The 27,408-nt window shown below is 40.0% G+C and overlaps 1 protein-coding gene across 1 annotated transcript in view; it reads right to left on the minus strand.

Annotated features, from left to right (window-relative positions):
• Positions 1 to 2,024: 2,024 nt before the first annotated feature.
• The window catches only part of LOC123515952 (nuclear hormone receptor HR96-like), a 194,462-nt gene continuing 169,078 nt past the window's right edge, over positions 2,025 to 27,408 (minus strand). Inside the window, exon 10 of the mRNA XM_045274890.1 lies at positions 2,025 to 2,455. Coding sequence (XP_045130825.1) covers positions 2,258 to 2,455 — 198 coding nt within the window. The 3' untranslated portion in view covers positions 2,025 to 2,257. The remainder of the gene's footprint in view (positions 2,456 to 27,408) is intronic.

The raw sequence follows: 27,408 nt of genomic DNA on the forward strand, positions 1-27,408 counted from the left end.
CTCGAGATCCACGGAAATATGTAGATACTAGCTCAGCTGAGGCTGATGCGCCACTTAGCACAACTCGTGTCTCAGAATACCGTTCTAATGTCATAAGAAAAAGATGGATCAAAGCATGGCTCGTATCTCAAGGCATTACTGTAATAATAATAATAATAATAATAATAATAATAATAATAATAATAATAATAATAATAATAATAACAATACAATAACTATATTACTATTATGGGCAATAAAACAAGAGTTATATATATATATATATATATATATATATATATATATATATATATATATATATATATATATATATATAGACAAAGATAATATATAATGGACAACAATAATAAATTCAATAATAACAATAATAATAATAATTATAATAATAATAATAATAATAACAACAATAATAATTATTATCATTATTATTATCATTGTGAAATAAACAGTAGGTACAGTCTTTCATTCGTTGACTAGTTTGTGCCAAAGAAGGCTTCACAAATGCCAGTCATTAGAACAAGAGGAAAAGGCATTAACCAGTAATCAGCTCCTTATTGTTCTTTTTTTTTTCTGCTTATTTAAGTTTATATATTAAAACAAAAATTCACAAGTCATTATCATATAATGAAAAAAAAAAAAAAAAAAAAAAAAGGTGAGCTAATGAATGGTTCTATTTTTCTCATTTACTTAATATTAGGCTATGTTCACACCAAGCAGGTCCAATCGATCCAGTTCATGGTGATCAGTCACCTCAAGTCACTTTAAAGCGGCAATGTTTCCACTAAGTCAAATTATCAGAATCTAGAACTGTGAATTGATGAGAATGGATATAGTCATTCCCACTAGAATAGTAGGGTTGTTGTGGCTGAGGTGGCACAGGTGTAGGCATCAAAGATTATGGGTGCATGAAACTAGGCCTACCAATTTGGGAGCCATGTATGTTTATTTCCAGTTTTGTTATATATAATTAAATTGTCATATACCACTGGAAATGAATGAAGGTAGGTAGAGACTGCAAAGAAAGTGTTAGGGAGGTTATAATACAAATACTGTTCTATTATGTGAGCATTATTAGTTTGTCATATCATTAGATTATTGTTAGTTGTATATATTAGTAAAAGGTTATTGTTGTTAGTGGTATCTTATCTCCTGTGTCATGACCATTGCTTCTGCTGATCAGAATGTATAATATTGTAATGAATAAAAACTTACAACTCACCTGTGCATTTAATTTCAGTACCAAAAACAACAATGCACCCTGATCTTAGTGAATAGGATCACAAAGATTATATACTATAGATCATTGCTCTTTAACTAAATTGATCATGATGTCCAGCATCATTGTTTTCACACTCCTTGGAATCACTGTGACTGATAAAAAAAATAGGACTGCGTTAAGCACTGACTTACAATCAACATGATTCTCCATGAGTTGATTCAATTTGATTTGTTTGAGTAGTTTGTTCAGTAGGAATTAACATGGCAAATCAACACAAATTATGAATTATGAAGATTCTCCAAGAATTCATTAAATTTGATTTTCATAGTATGAACACAGCCTAAGTTTAATATTATTATGAAGAGGCATAACCAGTTAAAGTGTATACAGTATGGTGTTGGGCCTTATTGTGAATATACATGGTTAGTTATGAAATACCTAAGATTCTGAGGTGTAGTAAAATTTTCCATAAGACTATGTCTTTCCACCAAGAGCCAACAGGGCTATACTGAATTAAGTTTTATTTGGTGCTTGTGGTGTTGCCTGTACCTGTCCTCAATTGCTATTATATCCACAATGAACAGACATATGACAACCTCCTCTCACTTGTGCTATAATATTTTTGTCTTGGTTACTCCAAAATTATAATTTATTTTTATTTTTTTAATAGCATCACTGTATCTCTTTCAGCACACTTTGCAAGCCAAATAGGTTCTGGAGGTAGGTGAGAGCAGTGATGGAACCTATATCTGCTTTATCCACACATCTTTCCAAATGAAGAACAAAGAGTAAAAGAAACATCTTATTAGCTCACCTTCATTTAATATCCTGCTATCTGGTAAGGACAGCATATAAAATGACATATGGCAGTTCACTTGCTGAGACAAATTATGTAGAAAAGAGAAAATTCTGGGGACAAAATCTAATCCCAAATAAGAATTATGTTGGAAACTAAATGGGGTACTTAAAGCTTACACTAATAAATCTGACCATGTCAAATTTGAAACTTCACTGTTTAAGGATAACATAAGAAATTCTCTATTGTTTAAGGTCAAATATTTCAATTAGCAACGGCTCCACTTGTTTAGGATTCACTTCCAGGAAGAGCCTGACATGCTCCTCACTCAGGCGGTGTAAGTGGGCCAGGCGGTGCAGCAGCTGGTGATACACAGCCCGGCCTGCACATGGGTTGTAGCGAGCAGCAAGGTACCGGCGTGTCAAGTACAAGTATGAACACTGTAGGCATGGAGAAAGGAATGAGGGCATTGGTACAGTAGAGTACTACTCAGTTAAAGAATTCCACTATATAATATACAGGGAGTCCTTAGTTTATGATGGTCTTGACTTCTGTCATTTGGGACACACACACACCCACACACACACACACACACACACACACACACACACACACACACACACACACACACACACACACACACACACACACACACACACACACCTTTAAATTACAGGCCGGTATCACTAATTAGTGTAATATGCAAGATGTGTGAAAAAGTAATAAAGAAGCAATGGATCGAGTTTCTTGAAGACAAGAAAATATTATCAAATAGCCAATTTGGTTTTAGAAAAGGTCGGTCATGTGTGACAAATTTAATGAGTTTCTACTCTAGAATAGTTGATAAAGTACAAGAGAGAGAGGGATGGGTTGACTGTATTCATTTAGATCTAAAAAAGGCTTTTGATAAAGTGCCACATGAAAGATTACTATGGAAGTTAGAGGAGAAGGGTGGCTTAAAAGGAAGCACATTGAGATGGATGAAGAATTACTTAAGGGGGAGAGAAATAAGGACGATAGTTAAAGATATGAAGTCCAAGTGGAGAACAGTAGACAGCGGAGTGCCACAGGGGTCAGTATTGGCACCAATACTTTTTCTCGTATATATAAATGACATGCCAGAGGAGTGAACAGCTACATAAATCTGTTTATGGACGATGCGAAACTGTGCAGAGTCATTAAACAAAAGAGGATTGTGAAATACTACAGGAAGACTTAAACAAGATCTGGAAATGGAGCAAAAATGGGAGATGGAATTCAATGTGGACAAAAGCCATGTCATGGAAATGGGAAAAAGTGAAAGACGACCAGTGGGAATCTATAAGATGGGAGATGGAGTAGAACTAGAAAAGTAAAAAGGAAAAGGACTTGGGAGTGACAATGGAAGAAAATAATCAACCGGTAAGCCATATTGATAGAATTTTCAGAGAGACGTATAATTTGCTAAGGAATATTGGAGTAGCATTTCACTATATGGACAAGGAAATTATGAAGAAATTGATAAGTACTAAAATAAGACCTAGATTGGAATATGCAGGAGTTGTGTGGACTCCCATAAAAGAAACACATAAGAAAATTAGAGAGACTACAAAAAATGGCTACAAGAATGGTTCCAGAATTTAAAGGGATGGCATATGAGGAGAGACTAAAGGCAATAGATCTACCAACCTTGGAGCAGAGAAGAGAGAGAGGGGATCTGATACAAGTTTATGAATTGATTAATGGAATGGATTAAGTGGATAATGAGAAACTGATCCTGAGAGAAGAATATGACTTTAGAAGTACAAGATCGCATAGTAAGAAACTAAGGAAGGGACGATGTCTGAGAGATGTTAAAAAATTTTGTTTCCCGCAAAGATGTGTTGAGACTTGGAACAGTTTGAGTGAGGAAGTGGTATCAGCAAAGAGTGTGGATAGTTTTAAAGAAAAATTGGATAAGTGTAGATATGGAGACGGGACCACACGAGCATAAAGCCCAGGCCCTGTAAAACTACAACTAGGTAAATACACGAGACACGGTGGAGGAAGGACGCACTGGCGCCGTTCCGACAATCAGCTGATCTTCACTACATACTGGTTGTACAGTTTTTACAGTGGCCTGGGCAGGTAGTGTGGACTCATTTTTTTTTCATGCAATCAATTATTAAGGAATGATGAGTGAAAAAGAGATTCCATCAAAATACAGACATGAGACTAGAGAAGGAATGAAAGCTGATGATGACTATGCTGGTGAGGGTGAACGTGTATTCGAAGGCTTCTACTAAAGAGAGTGTCAAATATTGAATATAAACTAGATAAATTGATAAAGGAGAATATGGAAATGAAAGTGAATGAAGAACAAGATAAAGAGTTTATAAAACTGTGAGAAAGGATAAAAAAAAAAGTGGAAGAAAACGAAGCTAGGATAAGAGCGGAAAACGAAGAACTAAAAAAGGAAGTAGCTAACTACAAAAAACAGATGGAAGAAGGACTTGGTAAAGCCGAGAAAGAAAAAGAGAAGCTGAAAGATCTAGTAAACAAGGAAGAGGAAAGAGTACAGAACGTGATTAAAAAAGAAGTACAAGCATGGAGAGTTCAAGATAGGAAAGATAAGGCTGATTTTCAGGAGGTAATTCAAGAACAACTTAAAGAAAAAGAAGAAAATATGACAAGCAAAATGATAGGAGTCAAGACAAAAGAAAATTTTGTTAGAGAAATTGCAGAAAAAAAGAAGAGTGTAGTCGTATTTGGAATAAAAGATAAAAATATAAAATAGAGACCAAAAAGAGAAAAAGAAGAAATGAAATCAGTCAAAGACCTACTGAAGAATCTAAACAACGAAGATAGGCAGAAATTGGAAGAAGAAATAGAAGAAATAAACAGAATGGGACCATATCAAGAAGGAAAAACGAGACCAATTAAAATACTACTAAAATCACAAGCAGCAACAGAAGAAATATTATATAGAACAACAAAACTTAGAGAAACAGAAGGCTGCAAGGATATCTATATAAAGAAAAATAGAAATGAGGAAGAAAGGAAGAGATACAATGAACTGGCAGCAGCAGTGAGGAAAAGAATAATGAAAGGTCAGAAGAGGAAAAAGGCATTTTTGGAGAATTCTAGGAGACAGGATAAGGAAATGGTATATAAACGAGAAGGAAGAGAAAAAGTGGAACAAGTTTAACTAAAAATGATAAAGGCAAAAGACTAAAAATGATGTATACGAACATAGACGGGGTTTCATTAAGTAAACTAGAATTAAGAGATTACATAAAGAAAGAAAATCCAGATACTGTATGCCTGGCTGAAACAAAACTAAATAAGGCAATCAAAATAGATTTGAATAATAGGTATAATGTATGGAGGAGAGACAGAGTGGGTAAAGAAGGAGGAGGAGTCATGATTATGTTAAGGAAGGAGATAGTGATAAACCAAGTGGAATGTGGGGAAGGAAAAGCAGAAGTATTGTATGTTAAGATGCATATTAATAAAAAAAGAGTTAACAATCATTGTAACATATGTGCCACCAAAAACAAATTCATGGACCAATCAAGAATATAAAGACATGATAGATGACACAATAAGGAGTCTAACGAGAATCGTTAAAGAAAGGAGAAAAGTGATATTAGTAGATTTCAATTGTAAAAAAGTGGACTGGGAAAATTATGAAAGTGGTATGGGGGAAGAAACCTGGGGAGAAAGATTCTTGAACCTAATGATAGACAATATGATGGACCAGAGAGTAAAGGAATGCACAAGATTCAGAGTAAACGACGAGCTGGCGAGATTGGACCTAGTTTTTACAGGGGGTATACAAATTAATGATGATATTGGGAAAGAGTGACCAGGTAATATTAGAAATAGATATAGAAGAGGGAAAGGAAGATAGAGACGATTCATACAAAGGAGACCGATTAAATTACAGAAAGGCTGATATTGAGAATCTCAAGAACTATTTTAAAAATGTAAACTGGGAGGAGATGGAAAACTCAGAGACGAGAGAGACAAGAGAAATATAACTTATTTTTGAAAATATACAAAACAGGAGTCAGGAAATATGTCCCAAAATATAGACCTAAAGAAGAAGGAAAGAAAGATTGGTTTAATGCAAGGTATGCTAGGGCAACGGAGAAAGAGATGGAGCATGGAAAAGATGGAGGAGAAATAAAAATCCAGCAAATAAGGAAAACTTCAAGGCAGCAAGAAATGAATATGTTAAAGTGAGGAAGGAAGAGGAAAAGAACTTCGTAAAAGACATTGTCGAAAAATGTAAGGAACAACCAAAATTGTTCTATATTCATAAATGGAAAAATTAGGCAAAGAGAAACAACAGAAAGGTTAAAAGGAGAGAACGGGATGGTGGAAGACCCAAAAAGTATGGCAGAACTATTAAATACTGTAATAAATCCCAGGAGGTCTTTACTAAGGAATCCAAATTTGAAAGGCCACAGAGTAATAGAGAGACAATCTATACAAAAGAGATTAAAGTAACCAAGCTTGAAATAAAAGTTAATTAATGAACTGGATGAAGAGAAGGCAATGGGACCAGATGAAGTTTCAGGCAGAATACTGAAAGAATATAGGGAAGAACTGGCAAGTCCTATATACAACATCATAAAATGTTCAATAGAAAATGGAACAGTACCAGTAGAATGGAAGAGAGCTGAGGTGGTTCCCATATATAAGAGCGGAAGGAAGGAAGAACCTTTAAATTACAGACCAGTATCACTAACTAGCGTAATATGCAAGATGTGTGAAAGAATAATAAAGAAACAATGGATCGAATTCCTTGGAGACAACAAATTAATATCAAATAGCCAATTTGGTTTTAGAAAAAGACGGTCGTGCGTAACTAATTGTGGTGTTCAGCAAAAAGCAGTCAGCAATCCGGTGATCTTTATTCCTTTGGTGTACAGAGGTGTGGGGCGACTACCCAGCTCGCCTTCTGCTCTCCCACTGACCCGACGCCTCGCGTCACAGTCGTCCTCACTTCCCCTCCCATAACAAGCAATTAACTAGGTAACTAGGTACAAGTGTAAGAGCCAACGACACCCAAGTATTTAACCCATCACCTACACACATCATAGTACATTACAACACAGATACATATACATTACATTACACACCCCCCTGATCTCCAGGATCACAACAATATCGCTGCGGAGGGTGCCGCTCACGGGTACTCCTTCAAGCACGGCTTCGTGGTGCCTCAGGTGGGGGTTCAGCCACCTGTGGCTGCAGCAGCTGGCTTTGCGCGTCAACATGAAGCGGGGGTTCATCTTCTACTCCCGGTTCATCTGGAGTGCCAGCTTCGTTCACTGAGAGGCTGCTGCGGTGTCTCAAGTCCCTGATGTGTCGTGGGACTCCATCAACCTCTACCACCTGCGGCGAGTTCACCCTGGTGACGACGCCGGGCTGCGATGCTGAGGTGCAGCGCTCGCCCGCCTCGAACCCACACTGCATCGTCAACCGTGTAGTTCTTCCTTGCAACATCAGGGGAGGTGTGAACGGCATGCTGTACCTGATCGTGCCGCACGCAGTCTCGTACTCGGTACCGGTAAATACCACTCACGGGAGCTGATGCCACAGTTTGTCCGGGCGTCACGTTGTACAGGTGGACTGCCTCAGCAACGGAGCAGCCCTTCCTCGCTGCTATCACCTTCACCGTGCGATGGTGCCTTTCCACGATGCCGTTACCAGACGGTGCGTATGCCCCTCTGAAGCGCAGCGACACGCCCCAGCGTGCCGCGAAAGCTGCAAATCGCTGGCCTCGGAAGACAGTGTCGTTGTCACAGAGCAGTTCCGCGGCGCTCCTCGCTCGCAGAAGACATGTTCCAGGTGACTGACGATGGTGTCCGCATCTGGACGACGTAAGTGCCGCCACACAGCGAACCGAGACGGCCCGCAGTCAACAAGGGACAGGTAGGCGCTACCGAGGTAGTGGGTAACATCTGTCACCAGACGCCACTACGTCTCAGTCACACTCAATGACACGTGCTGCCACTTCGCCGGCGCTGGGTCGATCTTGCGGCACACCTCACACTGCCGCACAGTAGCACGTGCTTCAGCACTGCTCGTGAGATGTCACGTCGTGCAAAGAAGAGTGTGCGTCGCACGCCGGGATGGCCAGCACGTATGTGAACGTCAGCGACACTCGCCACGCTGCTATCCCGACTGCTAGCTGCTGATGCTGCTGCTACCACTGCTACACTCACTGCCGATCCGTCTTTGTCACCTCGCACCACTCCCTGGGACTCGCGTGAGGGCGTCGGCGCGGTTCTCTGAGGAGCGTACGAGTGTCACAGACATGACCAGCTCAAGTTCCGTCACCAGCTGCCGGATGACATCTACCCGACGGCGAATCAGCATCTCCCCATGAGCCTTGGTGCGAAGGCGTGCCCGGCCACTCAGCGCATCGTCAATCCAGCGGTAGACAGTCGCAGAGTCTGTTCGCAGATCGATGGTTCGCATGCCCCACGCGATGGCCAGATTGACGCCACGAACTGCTGCGTCCAGCTCAGCCATGTTAATGTGGGAGCTCTCATCTCTTCTAATCCAGCATGCGTCCTCGATGGCAGCTCCTTGCGGTGTTTCCACAACAACACCAGCAGCGATAGAGCTGGCGTCGGTCCACACCACTGCCTGGTCTCCATGCACGCACCATTGCCCACAGCACGGATCTTCTTTGGACAGCCTGCTTGACACGTACTCCATCTGCTCGCACAGCGCGTCATCCCCCGTCACGTCGTCCCAGCCCCAGGTACTAGCATTCACCTGCCGTTTTATCCATGCCACTGCCGGTCGCAGCCAGCCGCCCACCGGCAAATGAGCGATCAGTCACCCGCACCACGCAAACACTGCACGGCGGGTCACTTGTTTCGGTGGCGCAGCAACTGCGTTGTCTCGCGTCCATTGCAGTTCCCCGTTCACCAGACGTACGCGTAGACCCAGCAAGCGTGCCCCGTCCGCCACATGGACTGGCTGTTTACACTCCAGCCCGTAACTCGCGAAGTATGCAGCAACCTGTTCTGCACTGACCAGGTCTTCATTCACGAGCAGGTCGTCTACGTACGGCAAAACTGCTTGTTCGATCTTAGAGTCTTGAGCCAGGATGGTCTTGACAACTGCTATCATAACTTGTGGAGCGATGTTGAGGCCAAATCCAAGGCGCGTTAAGCAGTACCGCCGACCTCTCACCATCACGGTCTGGAAAGGCCACAACTGCTGATCTACACGCACCTGTAGATATGCCTTGCGTAGGTCAAGGACGGACACGTTCTCTCCATGCCGGCGCCACTTCCTTAGTTGGTCAGAGCATACGTCGCTGTTGGCAGTGAAGGCAGTCACGCAATCATTTAGCTCACGGTAATCGAGTACGGGCCGCACCTTACCGCCATTGTTCTGCCGCACTGCCATGAGCGGTAGAAGCCCCCGAGGTGCCCCGTGCTGCTGCTCATCGTGAGGTACAAGCCAACCACTTGTAATCCACGACTCCAGCTCCTGGCAGAACGCCTGTCGCATGGAAAGGGGCACGTTGTACTGCTCCACTGTGTTGCCGAGACAGTCAGGGGCAGCACCATTCGTCCACTTCCACGTGACGATCCACGTCCGACTCACTGTGTTGAACTGCACGCTGAAGTCAGGGGCGTCCACCACCAATGGCGCAGGGGCAGCGGTGCCACACAACCGTCGCTGTCCAGCGCCGCAGAATTGAACATCAGAGGCAGACTTCACCGTGACTCCACCAAGTGCCTCGATGCCTGCGATGCCAAGTACAACATCCGCGCCCAGGGGAGGCTGGCTCACCACCAGTGCTTCGAGTCTGGCACACAGGCCAGCAGGAGTCTCCACAGACACCTCGCCGACTCCAGTACACCGGAACGTGTCTCCACTGATGGTCGTTACGCTGGTGATCCGCGGTTGCCACCGCATGCAACACGAAGCGTGCACGATGGTCTCGGTGCTGCCTGTGTCAACGAGCACTTGACAACGACGTCCGTTGACTAACAGCTGCACCACTGGCAACGCGCCGCTCACTGGTTTCCGGAGGAGAACGCTGGCGCTGATGCGTCCCCTCCTACGTCGTTTCCCGTCCACGGGCATGCTGCAGCAAGATGCCCCGGCCGGCTGCAATTCCAGCAACGACGAGTGCGCCTCGGTGCTCTCACTTGTTGCTCATGAAGCTGCTCTCTGACTGTTGTTGGTTGACCATGAGCCTGTGTCACTACAGCTCCAGCAGCCACACCAGCAGCTACACTCTCATCAGAGAGTACAGCACGAGCCCGGGCCAGCACACTAACCAGGTCGAGGTCTTCAGCCCTACATCCAGCGCGAACTGTTCTGCAAATGTCATCTGGCAGTCCAGTCACGAAGGCACAGGCGAGGGCACGCTCCGGGACTCCCCCAAACAAAGTTGATAAACTCCGCAGCTCTGCCAGGTAGACGTCGGCGGACTCACCCGGCCGGAGGCGGCGTGTAGCGAATGCCTCGTACGCCGCGTACTGGTCCAAAGCGAACACCGCGTACAAGGCGTCACGCACGGCTTCTGGAGAACAGCGGCTGGCTTGAGGGAGTTGTGACCACACGGCGAACGCGCCACCAGTCAGGCGCAGCGGTAAGACGGACTGGAAGGTGGCGCCCCGAAGCTCGCACAACATCTCGGCCCTTGTCACCCATTCTACGACGTCTGTTGTACCGTCGAACTCCGGGATGAGTCTAGCGTCAAATGGCGTTGGTGTAGATGGGCTCGCCTTCACGTCTTCCGGGTCTTCGGGCATGACTGCCTAGATAGCTTGTGGTGTTCAGCAAAAAGCAGTCAGCAATCCGGTGATCTTTATTCCCTTGGTGTACAGAGGTGTGGGGCGACTACCCAGCTCGCCTTCTGCTCTCCCACTGACCCGACGCCTCGCGTCACAGTCGTCCTCACTTCCCCTCCCATAACAAGCAATTAACTAGGTAACTAGGTACAAGTGTAAGAGCCAACGACACCCAAGTATTTAACCCATCACCTACACACATCATAGTACATTACAACACAGATACATATACATTACATAACACTAATTTATTGAGTTTCTATTCTAGAATAGTTGATAGAGTACAAGAGAGAGAGGGATGGGTTGACTGTATTTATTTGGATTTAAAAAAAGGCGTTTAACAAAGTGCCACATGCAAGATTACTATGGAAGTTAGAGGAGAAGGGTGGCTTAAAAGGAAGCACATTGAGACGGATAGAAAATTATTTGAGGGGGAGAGAAATAAGGACGGTAGTTAAAGATATGAAGTCCAAGTGGAGAGCAGTAGAAAGCGGAGTGCCACAGGGGTCAGTATTGGCACCAATAATTTTCCTCATTTATATTAACGACATGCCAGAAGGAGTGAACAGCTACATAAATCTGTTTGCAGATGATACGAAACTGTGCAGAGTTATAAAGCAATAGGAGGATTGTGAAATACTGCAAGAAGACCTAAATAAGATCTGGGAATGGAGTAAGAAGTGGGAAATGGAATTCAATGTGAACAAAAGCCATGTCATGGAAATGGGAAAGAGTGAAAGACGACATGTGGGAATCTATAAGATGGGAGATGGAGTAGAACTGGAGAAAGTTAAAAAGGAAAAGGACTTAGGAGTGACGATGGAAGAAAACAATCAACCAGTAAGCCATACTGATAGAATTTTTAGAGAAATATATAATTTGCTAAGGAATATTGGAATAGCATTTCACTACATGGACAAAGAAATAATGAAAAAATTTATAAAGTACTATAATAAGACCCAGATTGGAATATGCAGGAGTAGTGTGGACTCCTCATAAAAAGAAACACATAAGGAAATTGGAGAGACTACAAAAAATGGCTACAAGAATGATTCCAGAATTTGAAGGGATGACATATGAGGAGAGACTAAAGGCTATGGATCTACCAACCCTGGAACAAAGAAGGGAGAGAGGAGACCTGATACAAGTTTATAAATTGATCAACGGAATGGACCAAGTGGATAATGAGGAACTGATCCTGAGAGAATATGACATCCGAAGCACAAGATCGCATAGTACAAAGCTGAGAAAAGGAAGATGTCTGAGAGATGTTAAAAAATATAGTTTCCCATAAAGATGTATTGAGACGTGGAACAGTTTAAATGAAGAAGTAGTGTCTGCAACAAGTGTGCATACTTTTAAAGTAAGATTGGATAAGTGTAGATATGGAGATGGGGCCACACGAGCATAAAGCCCAGGTCCTGTAAAACTACAACTAGGTAAAATACACACACACACACACACAATGAGGAAGAGAGGAGAAGATATAAGGAATTGGTGGAAGAGGCGAGAAGGAAAAATGATGAGCGGTCTGAGGAGGAAAGAGAAAAGTTTTTTTGGAGAGTTATAGGAGAGAGAGTCAGAAAGTGGTATGTGGAAAGAAGGAATGCGGGGAAACCCCTAGAGGGAGCAGTGGTTGGACCGTAATGTATACTAATATAGATGGGATACTGTCAAGTAGATTAGAATTGCAAGACTATATGATGGTGGAGAAGCCTGATATAGTGTGTTTGACTGAGACAAAATTGCATGAAAAAACAAAGATAAATTTGGATAATAAATATAATATATGGAGAAAGGATAGAGAGTAAAGGTGGAGGAGGAGTTATGATTATGACGAAGAAATAAATAAATGTGGATAAGGTTTGGTATGGGAAGAACAACGCAGAAGTGATAAGCATAAGGATAAAAAGTGATGGAAAAGAATTAATAATCATGGTGACCTATGTACCTCCTAAAACAAATTCTTGGACATTAAGGAATACGACAATATGATCAAGGATACTTTACAGAGTTTGGAAAGTGTATTATCTGGAAAAAGAAAGGTGATACTAGTAGGAGATTTTAATTGTAAGGAGGTGGATTGGGAAAATCTAGTAAGTGGTGTTGGAGAAGAAGCATGGGAGAGAGATTTCTTAATCTAATGATGGAAAATATGATGGAACAGAGGGTGAAGGAAAATACTAGATATAGAGGAGATGATGAACCGGCTAGACTGGATTTGGTGTTAACAAGAGAAGTGTACCTATGTGGAGATATACAATACAAGTGTCCTTTGGGAAAGAGTGATCATGTGGTTATGGAAATGCAGATAGCAACAACACAGCGAAGGAAGGACGAGACATACAGGAGTGGTAGATTGAATTATAGAAAGATGGACACAGAAAGTTTGAAAAATTATTTCAGAAAATTAGATTGGGAGGAGATGTTACAAATCAGAGAAGTGCAAAAGAAATATGAGATTTTTATGAAATATTATAAAGAAGGAGTTATGAAATTTGTACCAAAGTATAAACCAAGAGAGGAAGGAAGAAAGGATTGGTTTAATGCAACTTGTGTTAAGGCTAAGGAAAAGAGAGATGTGGCTTGGAAAAGATGGAAAAGAGCAGGAATATACTAAATAAGGAGAATTATAGAGTGGCAAGAAATGAGTATGTGAGGGTAAGGAGGAGGAAGAAAGAAAATTTGAAAAGATATTGTAGACAAGAGTAAGGAACATCCAAAATTGTTTTACAGGTTCATAAATGGTAAACTTAAAAAGAGAGTCCATTGAAAGATTAAAAGGAGAGCAAGGGATAGTAGATGACCCTAAGAATATAGCGGAATTGCTAAATAATAGGTTTCAGCAAGTATTTACTAAAGAAACAATGTTTGTAAAGCCACAGAATGTACAAGGAAATGTGCACATGGAGGACATTAAGATACCTAAAAAGGAGTTATATAAAATGTTGGAGGAACTTAAAGATGATAAAGCGATGGGACCAGATGAAGTTTCAGGAAAATTATTGAAGGAGTGTAGAGAAGAATTGATTGATCCATTATATGATATTATAAGGTGCTGCTCATTAGAAACAGGGGAAGTACCAGTAGAGTGGAAGACAGCTGAAGTGGTGCCCATTTATAAGGGAGGCAGTAAGGAAGAGCCTCTTAACTATAGACCTGTGTCTCTAACAAGTGTGGTCGGTAAGATTTGTGAGAGGGTGATAAAGAAATATTGGATACGGTTCCTGGAGGATCATAAGTTATTATTGGATCATCAATTTGGCTTCAGGAAAGGGAGGTCATGTGTAACAAATCTACTGAGCTTTTATTCAAGAGTGGTTGACAAAATACAGGAGAGAGAGGGATGGATGGACTGTGTATATTTGGATTTAAAGAAAGCTTTTGATAAAAAATATTGGATTAGCCTTCCATTATATGGATAAAGATATGATGAAGAAATTAATTAGTATGGTAATTAGACCAAGATTGGAATATGCTGGAGTGGTCTGGTCCCCTTATAAAAAGAAGCATATAAGGAAGTTGGAGAGATTGCAGAGAATGGCAACAAAAATGGTTCCGGAATTGGCAGAAATGACCTATGAGGAGAGATTAAAAGAAATGAATTTGCCTACCTTGGAACAAAGAAGAGAAAGAGGAGATTTAATACAGGTTTATAAACTGTTGAATGGACTGGATGAAGTGGATAATGAGCAAATGATGTTGAGAGAGGAAAACTTAAGTAGAACTACAAGATCGCATAGTAAAAGATAGCCAAGGAATATGCTTGAAGGATGTGAAAAATATAGTTTCCACAAAGATGTGTGGAGGTGTGGAATGGTTTGAGTGAGGAGGTGGTGTCAGCGAGGAGTGTGCATAGTTTTAAAGGAAAGTTGGATGTGTGTAGATATGGAGACGGGGCCACACGAGTATGATACCCAGGCCCTGTAAAATTACAACTAGGTGAATACAACTAGGTGAATACACACACACACATGGTTAAGCTAATTATCTCAGCAATCTAAGATGAAAACAGTCTTGAAAAAGAAGTAAAAGAAATATACAGACCTTGTAATTATAGTAAGACCACTAAAAGTTAAAATAAAATCAAAAGTAGGGGTAGAAGAAATATTGGCGAGGGCTGGAAAGCTGGCTGGTAAGATAGAATACAACAGTATCTGGATAAGGAGATATATGAATCAGGAAGAAAGGGAAAAAGAGAGAACTGAGAAGTGAAGCTAAGGAAAAGCACAAGAGAATGACAGAATGAGAAGAAATTCTACTGAAATGTGCTAGACTTGAGGCTGAGGAAATGGTATATTCAGGAAGGGAAAGGAAAACATCAAGAGTCATGTACACAAACATGGGTGGATTTATATTCGGAAGGTTTGAAGAGACAGATTATATACTGGAAAAAGAACTGGATGTGGCATGTATAACAGAAACAAAGTTAAGTGAAGACGTCCAAATAAACTTAAAAGAACAGGGATACAATGTTTGTAAGAGAGATAGAAGGGGAAAAGCAGGAGGAGGAGTATTGATAATGACTCGAGATGATATATACATGGAGGAAGTACAGCATGGTAATGGATTGGCAGAGGTTTTAACTTTTAAACATAACAATTAGGACCAATGGGAGGGAAAGGAGGAATATTATAGTAGCATATGTGCCACCGAAGACTAATACATGGAGGCTTCACATACACAAAAAAATGCAGATTGCCTGGATAACAAGTTAAAGAAGGACAGAAGAGTGTTGCTTGTGGGAGATCTAAACAGCAAACGTGTACACTGGGAAGAAATGGATGCAAACAGTCATGCTGGATGTTGGGGGAAGAAATGTTACAACTGGCAATGGTAAACACATTGGACCAATATGTGAAGGACTATACAAAGTAAAGAGGAAAAGATTTGGTATTTTGGAAAAAAAAAAAAAAAACAGACCCTTGCCCAACCATCAAATATCATAACACAATGGGAAAAAGAGATCATATGGTTATAGAAATTGAATTAGAGGATTAGGAAATTTTGAAATGTGATGAGGGACACACACACACACACACACACACAAAAAAAAAAAAGAAAGAATTATGCCAAGACCAATTTTGAAGGATTTAGAAGTTACTTTGGTAATGTTGATTGGAAGGAAGCCATTCAAGGCAAGACAGTCTAACTCTAAGAGAAGTATGAAATATTCCTAGACAAGTAAAATGAGGGGGTTAAGAGATATATTCCTGAATACAGAGTAAAAGAGAGAAAACACACATGATATAATGCTATATGTGCAAAAGCTAAAAAGTGTAAGGATGCAGCTTGGAAAAAATTAAGGAAGCAACGAAATAAAGTAAATAGGTGGCAATAAAAAAAGGCATGAAACAAATATATTAGAATAAGAAGGAGAGAAAAGAGAAACTTTGAAAAGGATGTAGTGAAGAGGAACCCAAGCTTTTCACTAAGTATATAAATGAAAAACTGACAACCAGAGAGACCATCACTACATTAATTAGGGAAAATATAATATATAAAACAATGGAAGAAATTAATGAACTTATGAATGAGAGCTTTAAGTCAGTATCTAATAAAGAGGGAGAGTTCACAGGACCAAACAACCAAGCAACACATGAAGGATTACGAATCATTGTGGTGCATAAACAGAAAATAAGCAAATCACTAGAAAAAGATGAGTGTAAGAAAGACAATGGGGCCAGATGGAGTGTCAGGATGGCGACTGAGAGAATGTAGAGAACAACTGGTGGAATCGATCTGGGATGTGATCAACAGCTCTATAAAGGTAGGGAAAGCACCAAGGGAATGGAAAAGAGCAAATATAATCTTGATATACAAAGGAGGAAAAAAGACAGTCCCTAAATTATAGACCAGTGTCATTGACTAGTGTTGTGAGAAAGATCTGTGAAATTGTAATTAAAGAAAAATGGTAAGAATATCTGGAGGAAAATGAAATAATAAAATAACACCCAATTTTGTTTTAGAAAAGGAAGAAGCTTTTATACAATAGTAATAAATGAAGTACAAAGGAGAGATGGATGGGTTGACATGGTGTATTTGGATATTAAAAAAAAAGGCTTTTGATAGAAGACCACATAAAAGACTCCTATCGGAAATAAAACAACATGTTGGAAGAATAAAGGGAAATATTTTAAACAGGATGATGGACTAGTTAACAGATAGGGAAATGAGGACAATGATAAGAGACACTCCATCAAGTTGAAGCACAGTTGCTAGTGGCATACCACAAGGTTCAGTGTTGACACCAATTATGTTCCAAGTATATATCAACTATACACAAGAAGGTTTGAGTAGCTACATAAATTTGTTTGCAGACGATGCAAAACTTTTGAGTGTAGGTAATAAGGAACATCAGGGACTGTATGGAATTGCAGAAAGATATTGATAAGATCTAGGATTAGAACCAAAAGTGGAAATTAGAATCAAGTACCAAGAAATGCAATGTACGTAATGGAAATGGGAAAAAAGTAATAGAAGACCTCCTTGATGGAAGGGAGAGTACCAAGGGAGTGGAACAGAGCAAATATAGTTCCTTTACAGAAAAGGAGGAAAAGAAAAATGAGCTCATAATTGTAGACCAGTGTCACTGACTTGTGTTGTGGGAAAGATCTGTAAAATTGTAATTAAGGAAAAATGGGTGGAATATCTGGAGGAAAATGAAATCATAAATAACTTCCAATCTGGTTTCAGAAAAGGAAGATCGTATATAACAAATTTACAAAGTTTCTATACAAGAATAATAGATAAGGTACAAGGAAGAGATGGATGTCGACACAGCGTATTTGTATATCAAAAAGGCATTTGACAGAGTACCCCATAAAATACTTATGGAAAATAGAACATATAGGAAGAATACACGTTAATATCTTATGCTGGATGAAGGACTATTTAACAGAAAGAGAAAATGAGGACTGTGGGAAAACACATCTCATCAAGCTGGAGGACAGTAGCTAATAGCATAACACAGGGATCAGTGCTGGCAACAATAATGTTCCAAATATACATTAATGATGTACAGGAGGGTTTGAATAGCAACATAATTTTGTTTGCAGATGATGTGAAACTATTAAGAGTAATAAATAACAATGAGGACTGTATGAAATTACAAAGAAATATTGGCAAGATTAGGGAGTGGAACCAAAAGTAGAAACTACAAAAGTAGAAATTAGAATTTAATGCTAAGGTAAGAAATGCCATATGATGGAATTGGGTAAAGGTTACAGAAGAACTACAAAATGGGAGAAGAGATTATAAATAAGAGGAAGGAAGAGAAAGACCTAGGAGTGGTTATACAAGGGTATAGTGATGCAGTGTATCCCTTACAAAGATATAAGGCAGAGAAACAGGAAGCCATTATGGTGGACTCACAAGATAGGTAGACAGATCAGAGAGAAGAGGGCATATAGAGAGTTGCAGAAAAGTGGGAAAGATGTAGATTTGATTAGGTACAGACAGGTCAGGGATGATTTGAGTAAGGTTATAAAAAAAAAGTAAAAGGCAGGCAGAGATAAAACTAGCTAGAGCTGGGAGTAAAGAACCCAAAAAATTATATAGTTATTACAAGGTCAGTGATAAAAGAAATAAGGATAGGATTGGACCACTCAGAAAAGATGGTGTAGTAGTGGATCAAAATGAAGACATAGTAGAATTATTGAATGAACAATTTTCTTCAGTATTTACAAGGGAAAGAATAGAAAATCCTGTTACAAACTGCGACGAGTAGTTTAAGAGCTTTAGAAAATATTGATATAAAACCAGGAATTATTAGGAAATTTATTCTTGAACTAGACGATAGGAAAGCTAGTGGTCCTGATGAGCTACATGCCAGAGTAATTAAGGAGGGTGTAGACAGTATTTCTGAAGCACTTAAGTTAATCTTTGAAAGATCACTTAGGTTTGCTGAGATACCTCAGGACTGGAAGTTAGCTAATGTTACACCAATATTTAAAAAAGGTAGGAAGGATGATGTGAATAATTATAGACCGATCAGTTTAACTAGTATATTATGTAAAATACAAGAGAAAATCATTAAAGGTAGTATTTGGGAGCATTTAAATGAGAATAGATTAATTAGAGATACCCAACATGGCTTTAGATCAGGGAGGTCCTGTCTTACACATTTGCTCGATATCTTAGAATATATTACCAAGGAGTTAGATGATGGAAATAGCATAGATGTTATATATCTAGATTTTAGCAAGGCGTTTGATAAGGTACCGCATAGGAGGCTAGTGTACAAATTGAGACTATACATGGGATAGGGGGTAGGTTAGTTGATTGGATTAGTGAATGGCTTTCTGATAGGAAACAGAGTAGTATTAAATGGGGCAATGTCTGAGTGGAAGGAAGTGGTTAGTGGGGTACCCCAAGGATCAGTGCTAGGACCTCTTCTTTTCTTGGTGTACATTAACGATTTAGATATAGGAATTAGTAGCAAAGTATCAAAGTTTGCAGATGATACTAAGATAGCATGTGCAGTACAGGGTGAAAAGGACAATTACAGAATACAACAAGACCTGGACAGGCTGATAGCATGGAGACAGGTGGCAGATGGAGTTTAATTCTAAAAAGTGTCAGGTTATGCATTTAGGTAAAGACAAAACAAACTTTAGCTATGAGATGGAGGGATGTTGGCTAGAGGCAGTAGAGGAGGGAAAGGATTTAGGAGTAGTGATAGACAGGACTATGAAATTTTCAAAACAATGTTTAGAAGCAAGAAATAGGGCAAATAGGATCCTGGGTTTTATAAATAGAAATGTTAGTTATAAAAGTAAGGAAGTGGTGCGTAGCTTATATAATTCTATGTTAGGCCCCATTTAGAGTATTGCATACAGGCCTGGTCACCCCATTATAGGCAGGATATCAACATGTTAGAAGCAGTTCAGAGAAGAGCAACTAGGATGATACCAGCATTAAAGTGCCTGGAGTATAGAGATAGATTAAAGGAATTAAACATGTTTTCATTTGAGAGGAGATGTATAAGAGGAGATATGATAGAGTTATTTAAAATGTTCTCAGATACAAACTACATAGATGTGAGATCTTTCTTTACCTTAGAGGAGGGAAGTAGGACTAGAAATCATGGCAGGAAGATTAGAAAGCAAGGCTGCTGGTTAGATATAAGAAAATATTTCTTTAGTCATAGGGTGGTAGACTTCTGGAATGCATTGCCAGAGAGGGTTGTAAATAGCACTAGTTTGACAATGTTTGAAAACAGATTAGATAAGCACTTAAATTTATTAGATTTATAATTATGTATAGTGCAGCATGATAGTTTTTTATAAGAAATTTACTATAGTTAAACAAGACATGATCCTCATGTATGGGGATCACAGATTGTAGAGGAATTCGCTGCAGGACTTAGCCCTGTTAATGGGCCAAATATTTAGAATTAGTATATAATGTATTGTGTACTTGTAAGTGTATCTTTAAGTACTGATGACGAGGTCGCTGTGCGACTGATACAGGATAACCTAGATGGGCCCTGGTGACCCTTTGTTATCCTATTATTTATGTTATGTTATGCTATGACACCCTGACCCCAGAAAGACATAAGTGGGTTATTTATTTCAACATATAAGACACTAACAAATATCAGGGTAGCATTTAATTAAATGGATAAGAGTATGATGGAAAAATCTTAACCACTATGATAAGACTCGGACGAATATGCAGCAGTGTCGTGGTCTTCACGTATGCATAAAGATATAAGTAAATTAGAAAGAATTCAAAGGACAACTACAAAGATGGTGACAGAGATGATGGACCTTACCTATGAAAAAAGACAGAACAAAATAAGACTACCAACTGTGAAAGATAGACGGGAGAGAGGAGATCTAATAACAATGTAAACCATATGGAAAACATAGACAGACAAGATCTGGTATAATTGAAAGAAGATGGAGATATATGGATGAGAGGACATTCCAAGAAGATTAAGAGTCAATGTTTAAGAAACATTGAAAAAGTTTAAAATTCCACATGGAATGGTTGATATATTGTACTGCTAAAAGAAAAAGCAGAAATTGTGCATATATATTTAAGGGAAAGTTGGATAAAAGTAGATATGGAGACAGATCATCACTACGAGTCCTGTTAAAACCCTGTAATACACAACTATGTAAATAGACACTCACACACACACACACTAAATTTTTTTACATCTCTCAGATGTCTGAGAAATGTTAAAAAATTTAGTTTCCCGCAAAGATGTGTTGAGACTTGGAACACTTTGAGTGAGGAAGTGGTGTCAGCAAAGAGTGTACATAGTTTTAAAGAAAAATTGGATAAGTGTAGATATGGAGATGGGGCCACACGAGCATAAAGCCCAGGCCCTGTAAAACTACAACTAGGTAAATACAACTAGGTAAATACACACACAGGAGTAGACAAGGAGACAGGACACAGAGAGCTTAGCTCGGGCTCTGTAATACACAAATAGGTAAACAAATAGATAAATACACACACACACACACTCCCTTATATGGTTATAATTTGCCCTAGTATAATTTAATTTTTCCTCCCTGCATTCCACAATCTTATTCATGCTATATTCTGTATCCAGCTCAAAGCTTAGGACAACATGATTGCTTTTCCCCAAGGGACTTTCATGAAGTACGATAAATTTATGGATTTGTATAACTCTGATGTGAAAAAGTTTGTGCCATATTACAGGAAGGGGACTTTAAATAATAAACAGTGGTTTAATAGAAATTGTGAAGAAGCAAAAAAGAACAAAGAAAGGCATGGAAGAAACTTAAGAAAAGCAGTGATGTATTATCAATGGAAGGCTACAAAACAGCAAGGAATAGATATGTTGAAGTAAGGAGAACAGCACAGAAGGAATATGAACAGAGGGTGGTGGAAAACTGTGATAGTGACCCAAAAATGTTTTACAAATTCATAAATGGAAAACTAAATAAAAGGGAGGCAATAGAAAAGGTAAAAAATGGGGAAGAAGTATATGAAGATGCTGGAGAGATAACTTTTGCAAAGTGTTTACAAAGGAGGAGCATTTTATGGGAGGAAGGCCTACGGAAATAAAGCAAATGCAGGACATCATGGTTACTAAGGAAGACGTAAGGAAAATTATAAGCAATCTGGATATTAATAAATCAATGGGGCCTGATGGCATATCTGGGAGCTTGCTAAAAGAATGTAAAGATCAATTGTTGAACCCCATATTTGATATTGTGGAAACCTCCATATGAACAGGATTAGTCCTGAAAGAGTGGAAAAGAGCTGACATTGTGCCTATATATAAGAATGGTAGTAGAATGGAACCGCTAAATTATAGACCAGTATCGTTGACTAGTATATTGTGCAAGGTATGTGAAGAAGTAATCAAAGCTAAGTGGAGTGAGTATCTAGAAAGTGAAAACATTCTGAGTGAAAGGCAGTTTGGTTTCAGAAAAGGAAGATCGTGTGTATCCAATTTATTATGTTTTTATTCAAGAGTGACTGACATACTACAACATAGAAAGGGATGGGTGGATGCTATCTACCTGGACTTGAGAAAGGCCTTTGATAAAGTACCACACAATAGACTGATGTGGAAACTAAAGATGATTGGAGGAGTAAATGATAAACTAGCAAAATGGATGGAAAATTACTTAATGGGAAGAGAAATGAGAACAGTGGTGAGAGGAAGGAAGTCCGAGTGGAAGAAGGTAACCCGTGGAGTTCCACAAGAGTCAGTGCTGGGTCCCATCATGTTTTTTATTTATGTTAATGATATGCCAGTAGGAATTGACAGTTACATGAACATGTTTGCGGACGATACTAAAATTATGAGGAGAGTAAAGAATGTGGAAGATTGTAACAAGTTACAGGAAGATCTTGATAAAATATATGAGTGGAGTAAGGAGTGGCAGATGGAATTTAATATAGACAAGACCCATGTTATGAAAATAGGAAGAAGTAGATACATACGAAACAGGGATTACAGGCTGGGTGATGAGAATATTAAAGAGACCAATGAGGAGAAAGACTTAGGAGTTACCGTGCAAAACACCTTGTCACCGGAGAAACACATTAACAAGATTTTTGGGAAAACATACAACATGCTTCAAAATATTGCCCTTGCATTTCACTACCTAGATGAAGGAATGATGAAGAAGATATTATGTACCTTAATAAGACCCCAGTTAGAATATGCAGCATGTGTCTGGTCACCGCATATGAAGAAAAATATGAAGAAGGTAGAAAGGGTACAGAGGCTGTCAACAAGGATTGTACCAGGACTCAGGGAGTTAGACTATGAGGAAAGACTGAGGAAGCTGGGGCTGACCACATTAGAAGAGAGAAGAACAAGAGGAGACATGATAACTATGTATAAATTGGTGAACAAGATTGACATACTGGACAGAGAGTTGATAAAGGTGACCACAAGTAATCATCTCCGAGGACATGGAAAAAAGCTAATAAAGGACATCTGTCTAAATGACCTGAGAAAATACAGTTTCCCGCATCGTAGCATTGATAAGTGGAACACAGAGGACACAGAGAGCTTAGCTCGGGCCCTGTAATACACAAATAAGTAATTTTTTATTATTATTTTTTTTTACGGTAAGGCCTATAGCGCCTGTAGGCACACTTGAAGAGTGTATGGGAAGCGCTGTTCAGCTTCCACCCATTAGTGGCGCAGGCAATTTTGTTTATAGTGGTACCCATATTAGGGCCCATATCACCGCCCAAGCTCATCTTGAGTGTAACCAGCTAGAACCTGGGTATCATGGTGATATGTAGGTAACTTTAAACCACTCGACAAATGGCAAAGTGTTTTAAGGCTGTACGTGATGGGATTCGAACCTACGTGTGGACGTCTGCCCGATCCCACGCTCACCACCTTATCCACTATGCCACCGCCTCCCTAATACAAATAGGTAAATACACACACCCCGGCTGGGTGGAGATATTTGGGTGTGTCTCCTTTCATGTGTAGCCCCTGTTCACCTAGCAGTGAGTAGGTACGGGATGTAAATCGAGGAGTTGTGACCTTGTTGTCCTGGTGTGTGGTGTGTGCCTGGTCTCAGACCTATCCGAAGATCGGAAATAATGAGCTCTGAGCTCGTTCCATAGGGTAACGTCTGGCTGTCTCGTCAGAGACTGCAGCAGATCAAACAGTGAAAGTGAAACAGTGAAACACACACACACACATACTCACAGCTCGTCTCCGGCTGCGTACAGGAAGAAAGAAAATACCTATGGTATTACAGGGCCCGGGTAACTCTAAGTTTTGTGTCCGTAAATGTCCTACTGTCTCTTAGTGTTGAAAGTGAGTGATATGGAGAGTGATCCCTGAGAGGGGAGTGTGGACGGTGATCGCTCTGGCCATAATCAGCTGACAACAACAAAAATGGCGTCCAGGCAAACTAGAGACTTCAAAGGTTTTATTACTACGCCAAAAGGCCTACAGAAACTTGACTTGGATGCAAGAATCCAGGCGCTGGAGAGTAAGTTCCTAAGCATTTTGGCAATAGAAAAAAAACTGGATAGAGTTCTAGCCGAGAATGATTCATTTAAAAAAGAGATCTACTTGTTAACGCTAGAGAATAAAGAGCTGTTGAAGGAAAAAGTAGAGATGGAAAAAGAAAACCAACAACTAAGGAAACAATGCGAAGAAATGAAGGCTAAACTCATGGAAATGGAGATAAAAATATCCAAAGGGGACTTGAAGAAAGAGGAATGTCTTAATCTAATTGACACTAAGATGAAAGAAGTGAATCATGAACATCTGGAAGTGCAAAGGTCGTTTAGGGAGATAGTAAAAAAGCAGGAAGAGGAAAATAAAGGGATTACGCAGAGGGAAATGGTAAAAGCACTAAAGGAAAATGAGTATGTGATGAGAGATATCGCTGAAAAGAAAAAATGTGTGATCATAATAGGATTGCGGGAGGAAACTAACAGGAACTGGCAGAACAGGAGGTATAAGGAAAATGACAAGATTAAGTCTTTACTGAACAAGATCTCTGTGGAAGAAGAGGACCTATATGCTGAGGTAGAAGAAAGTGTGAGATTGGGAGCTTTTGAGGAAGGCAAGAATAGACCATTAAAATTGAAATTAAAATCTCAGGTGGCAGCGGAGGCCTTGTTGAGGAGGGCTTGGAAACTTAAGGACTCTGAGGAAATGAAACAATTTACATAAGAAGAAATATGTCACAAGATGAGAGAATGAAGATGAAGGAGCTAGTATCTGAAGGGAAGGAGAGGAATGATGAAAGAACAGAGAAGGAAAAGATCAAGTTTTTTTGGAGGATGAGAAATGGGAGGCTAAAGAAGTGGTGGATAAAACAGACGGAATAGGCATTACATGGAAGAATGAGACTAGGAATGGAATAAAAGTGACTTACACGAACATAGATGGATTTCTGTCTAAGAGGCTAGAATGTATGGATTACCTAAGAAATAACGAACCGGACATAATGTGTGTAGTGGAAACAAAGCTAAGGCCGAAATAAAGCTAGACTGGTTTGTTGTAAAACACTACAAAGTATGGAGAAATGATAGAAAAAATAAAGGTGGTGGTGGTATAATGGTTCTTACTAAGGATGATCTGATAGTGAAGGAGGTGAACTATAGTAAGAGAAATGAGGAAGTGATAAGTATGCTTATAACAGATGGCAAGAGGGACATTAATATTATAACAGTATACATACCACCCAGAACCAGTGCTTGGGAATATGAACAGTACCAAATGGTGATGAGAAATACTCTAGACAGAATGAAGCAAGAACTCAACAGAAAGGATAGAGTGATGATAGTTGGAGACTTTAATTGCAAAGCAATAGTGTGGGAAGACTACGAAGTGGTGAAAGGTGGTGAGTGGGCAGAAGAATTGTTAAAGATAGCAACAAATAACTTGATGGCACAGTGGGTGAGATCACCAACAAGGTGCAGGGGACAGGATGTTGCAGCAAGGTTGGATTTGGTATTTACCAGGGGAATCTCTCTAAAAGAGGAAATTGAACATGAAAGTCCCATGGGGAAAAGCGATCATGATGTCCTAAGCTTTCAGCTGGATACAGAATTAAGCACGAATAAGATTGTGGAACGCAGGGAGGAAAAATTAAATTATACAAGGGCAAATTATAACCATATAAGGGAGTTCTTTAATGAAATTGACTGGTCCGTGGTATACCAGGAAAGAGATATGCAATTGAAGTACGATAAATTTATGGATTTGTATAACTCTGCTGTGAAAAAGTTTGTGCCATATTACAGGAAGGGGACTTTAAATAATAAACAGTGGTTTAATAGAAATTGTGAAGAAGCAAAAAAGAACAAAGAAAAGGCATGGAAGAAACTTAAGAAAAGCAGTGATGTATTATCAATGGAAGGCTACAAAACAGCAAGGAATAGATATGTTGAAGTAAGGAGAACAGCACAGAAGGAATATGAACAGAGGGTGGTGGAAAACTGTGATAGTGACCCAAAAATGTTTTACAAATTCATAAATGGAAAACTAAATAAAAGGGAGGCAATAGAAAAGGTAAAAAACGGGGAAGAAGTATACAGGTTGAACCCCGCTTTAACGACACGCGATTTACCGGAATCCCGTGTTTAACGGTAAAAATTTCCGGTGGGAACATAATGTTGTCTTTAACGGCATTTCGGCATTTACCGGCATCGCCTAGTACCGATTCCGCCGCACCGATGTACCGGGCTGGTGTGCCGCTCAACCCACGTGCAGTTTCCGCCACAAGCGTTATTTCCGCCTAGACAGCATAGAGAGAAGACGATTCGTTTACTTTTGTCCTAGTCTTTGTTAGTTCGGTGATATATTTTGGCAAAATGGCTTGAAAAGGCCTGCAGACTTTGGAAAAAGTGGTCCAAGTGAAAAGAAAAGCGTTTGTCATTGACTATTGCACAGAAAGTTGAGTTATTGAAGAAGTTGGATAGTGGCTTACCCGCACGTAAGCTGTGTGAAATGTCGGGTGTGGTTGTCTACTGTGTATGACTTAAAGAAACAGAAAGTGCAACTTTTAACATATTTTGCTGACAGTGACAGTAAGAAGTTAATGAGCAAACGTAAGGATATGAAACCTGGAAAGTACGAGGACTTAGAAGTTTGTTTAATGGAGTGGTTTCGCAAGTACGCAGTGAAGGTGTTAAGTTATCTGGTGACATGATACTTGAGCAGGCTAAAATATTTTTTGATTTACTGAACATTGAAGGTGAATTTCATTTGTCGAGTGGTTGGCTAGATCGATTTAAGAAACGGCATGGCATTTCTGAAGGAACGACCTGTGGTGAGGCTAAGTCTGCCGATCAGAGAATGCTGAGCGGTATGTTGATGTTTTGAGAAAATTATCAAGGATGAGAACTTAAGTCCAGAACAAGTTTACAATGCCGATGAGACTGCTTTGTACTGGCGTTGCATGCCCCACAAGACACTACGCCACGAAGATGAGGGGGCACTTGAAGGCTTTAAAGAGCCAAAGGACAGGGTTACAGTATTGGCCTGTGCCAATGCTGCTGGGAGCCATCGCTGCAAACCTTTGGTTATCGGAAGAGCCAGAATCACGCGCATTGAAGGGCATGCGAGTGTTGCCTGTCCACTATCTTGCAAACAAACGTGCGTGGATGAC

Source organism: Portunus trituberculatus, chromosome 5 (genome assembly GCF_017591435.1).
Source record: "Portunus trituberculatus isolate SZX2019 chromosome 5, ASM1759143v1, whole genome shotgun sequence".
Taxonomy (NCBI): Eukaryota; Metazoa; Arthropoda; class Malacostraca; order Decapoda; family Portunidae; genus Portunus; species Portunus trituberculatus.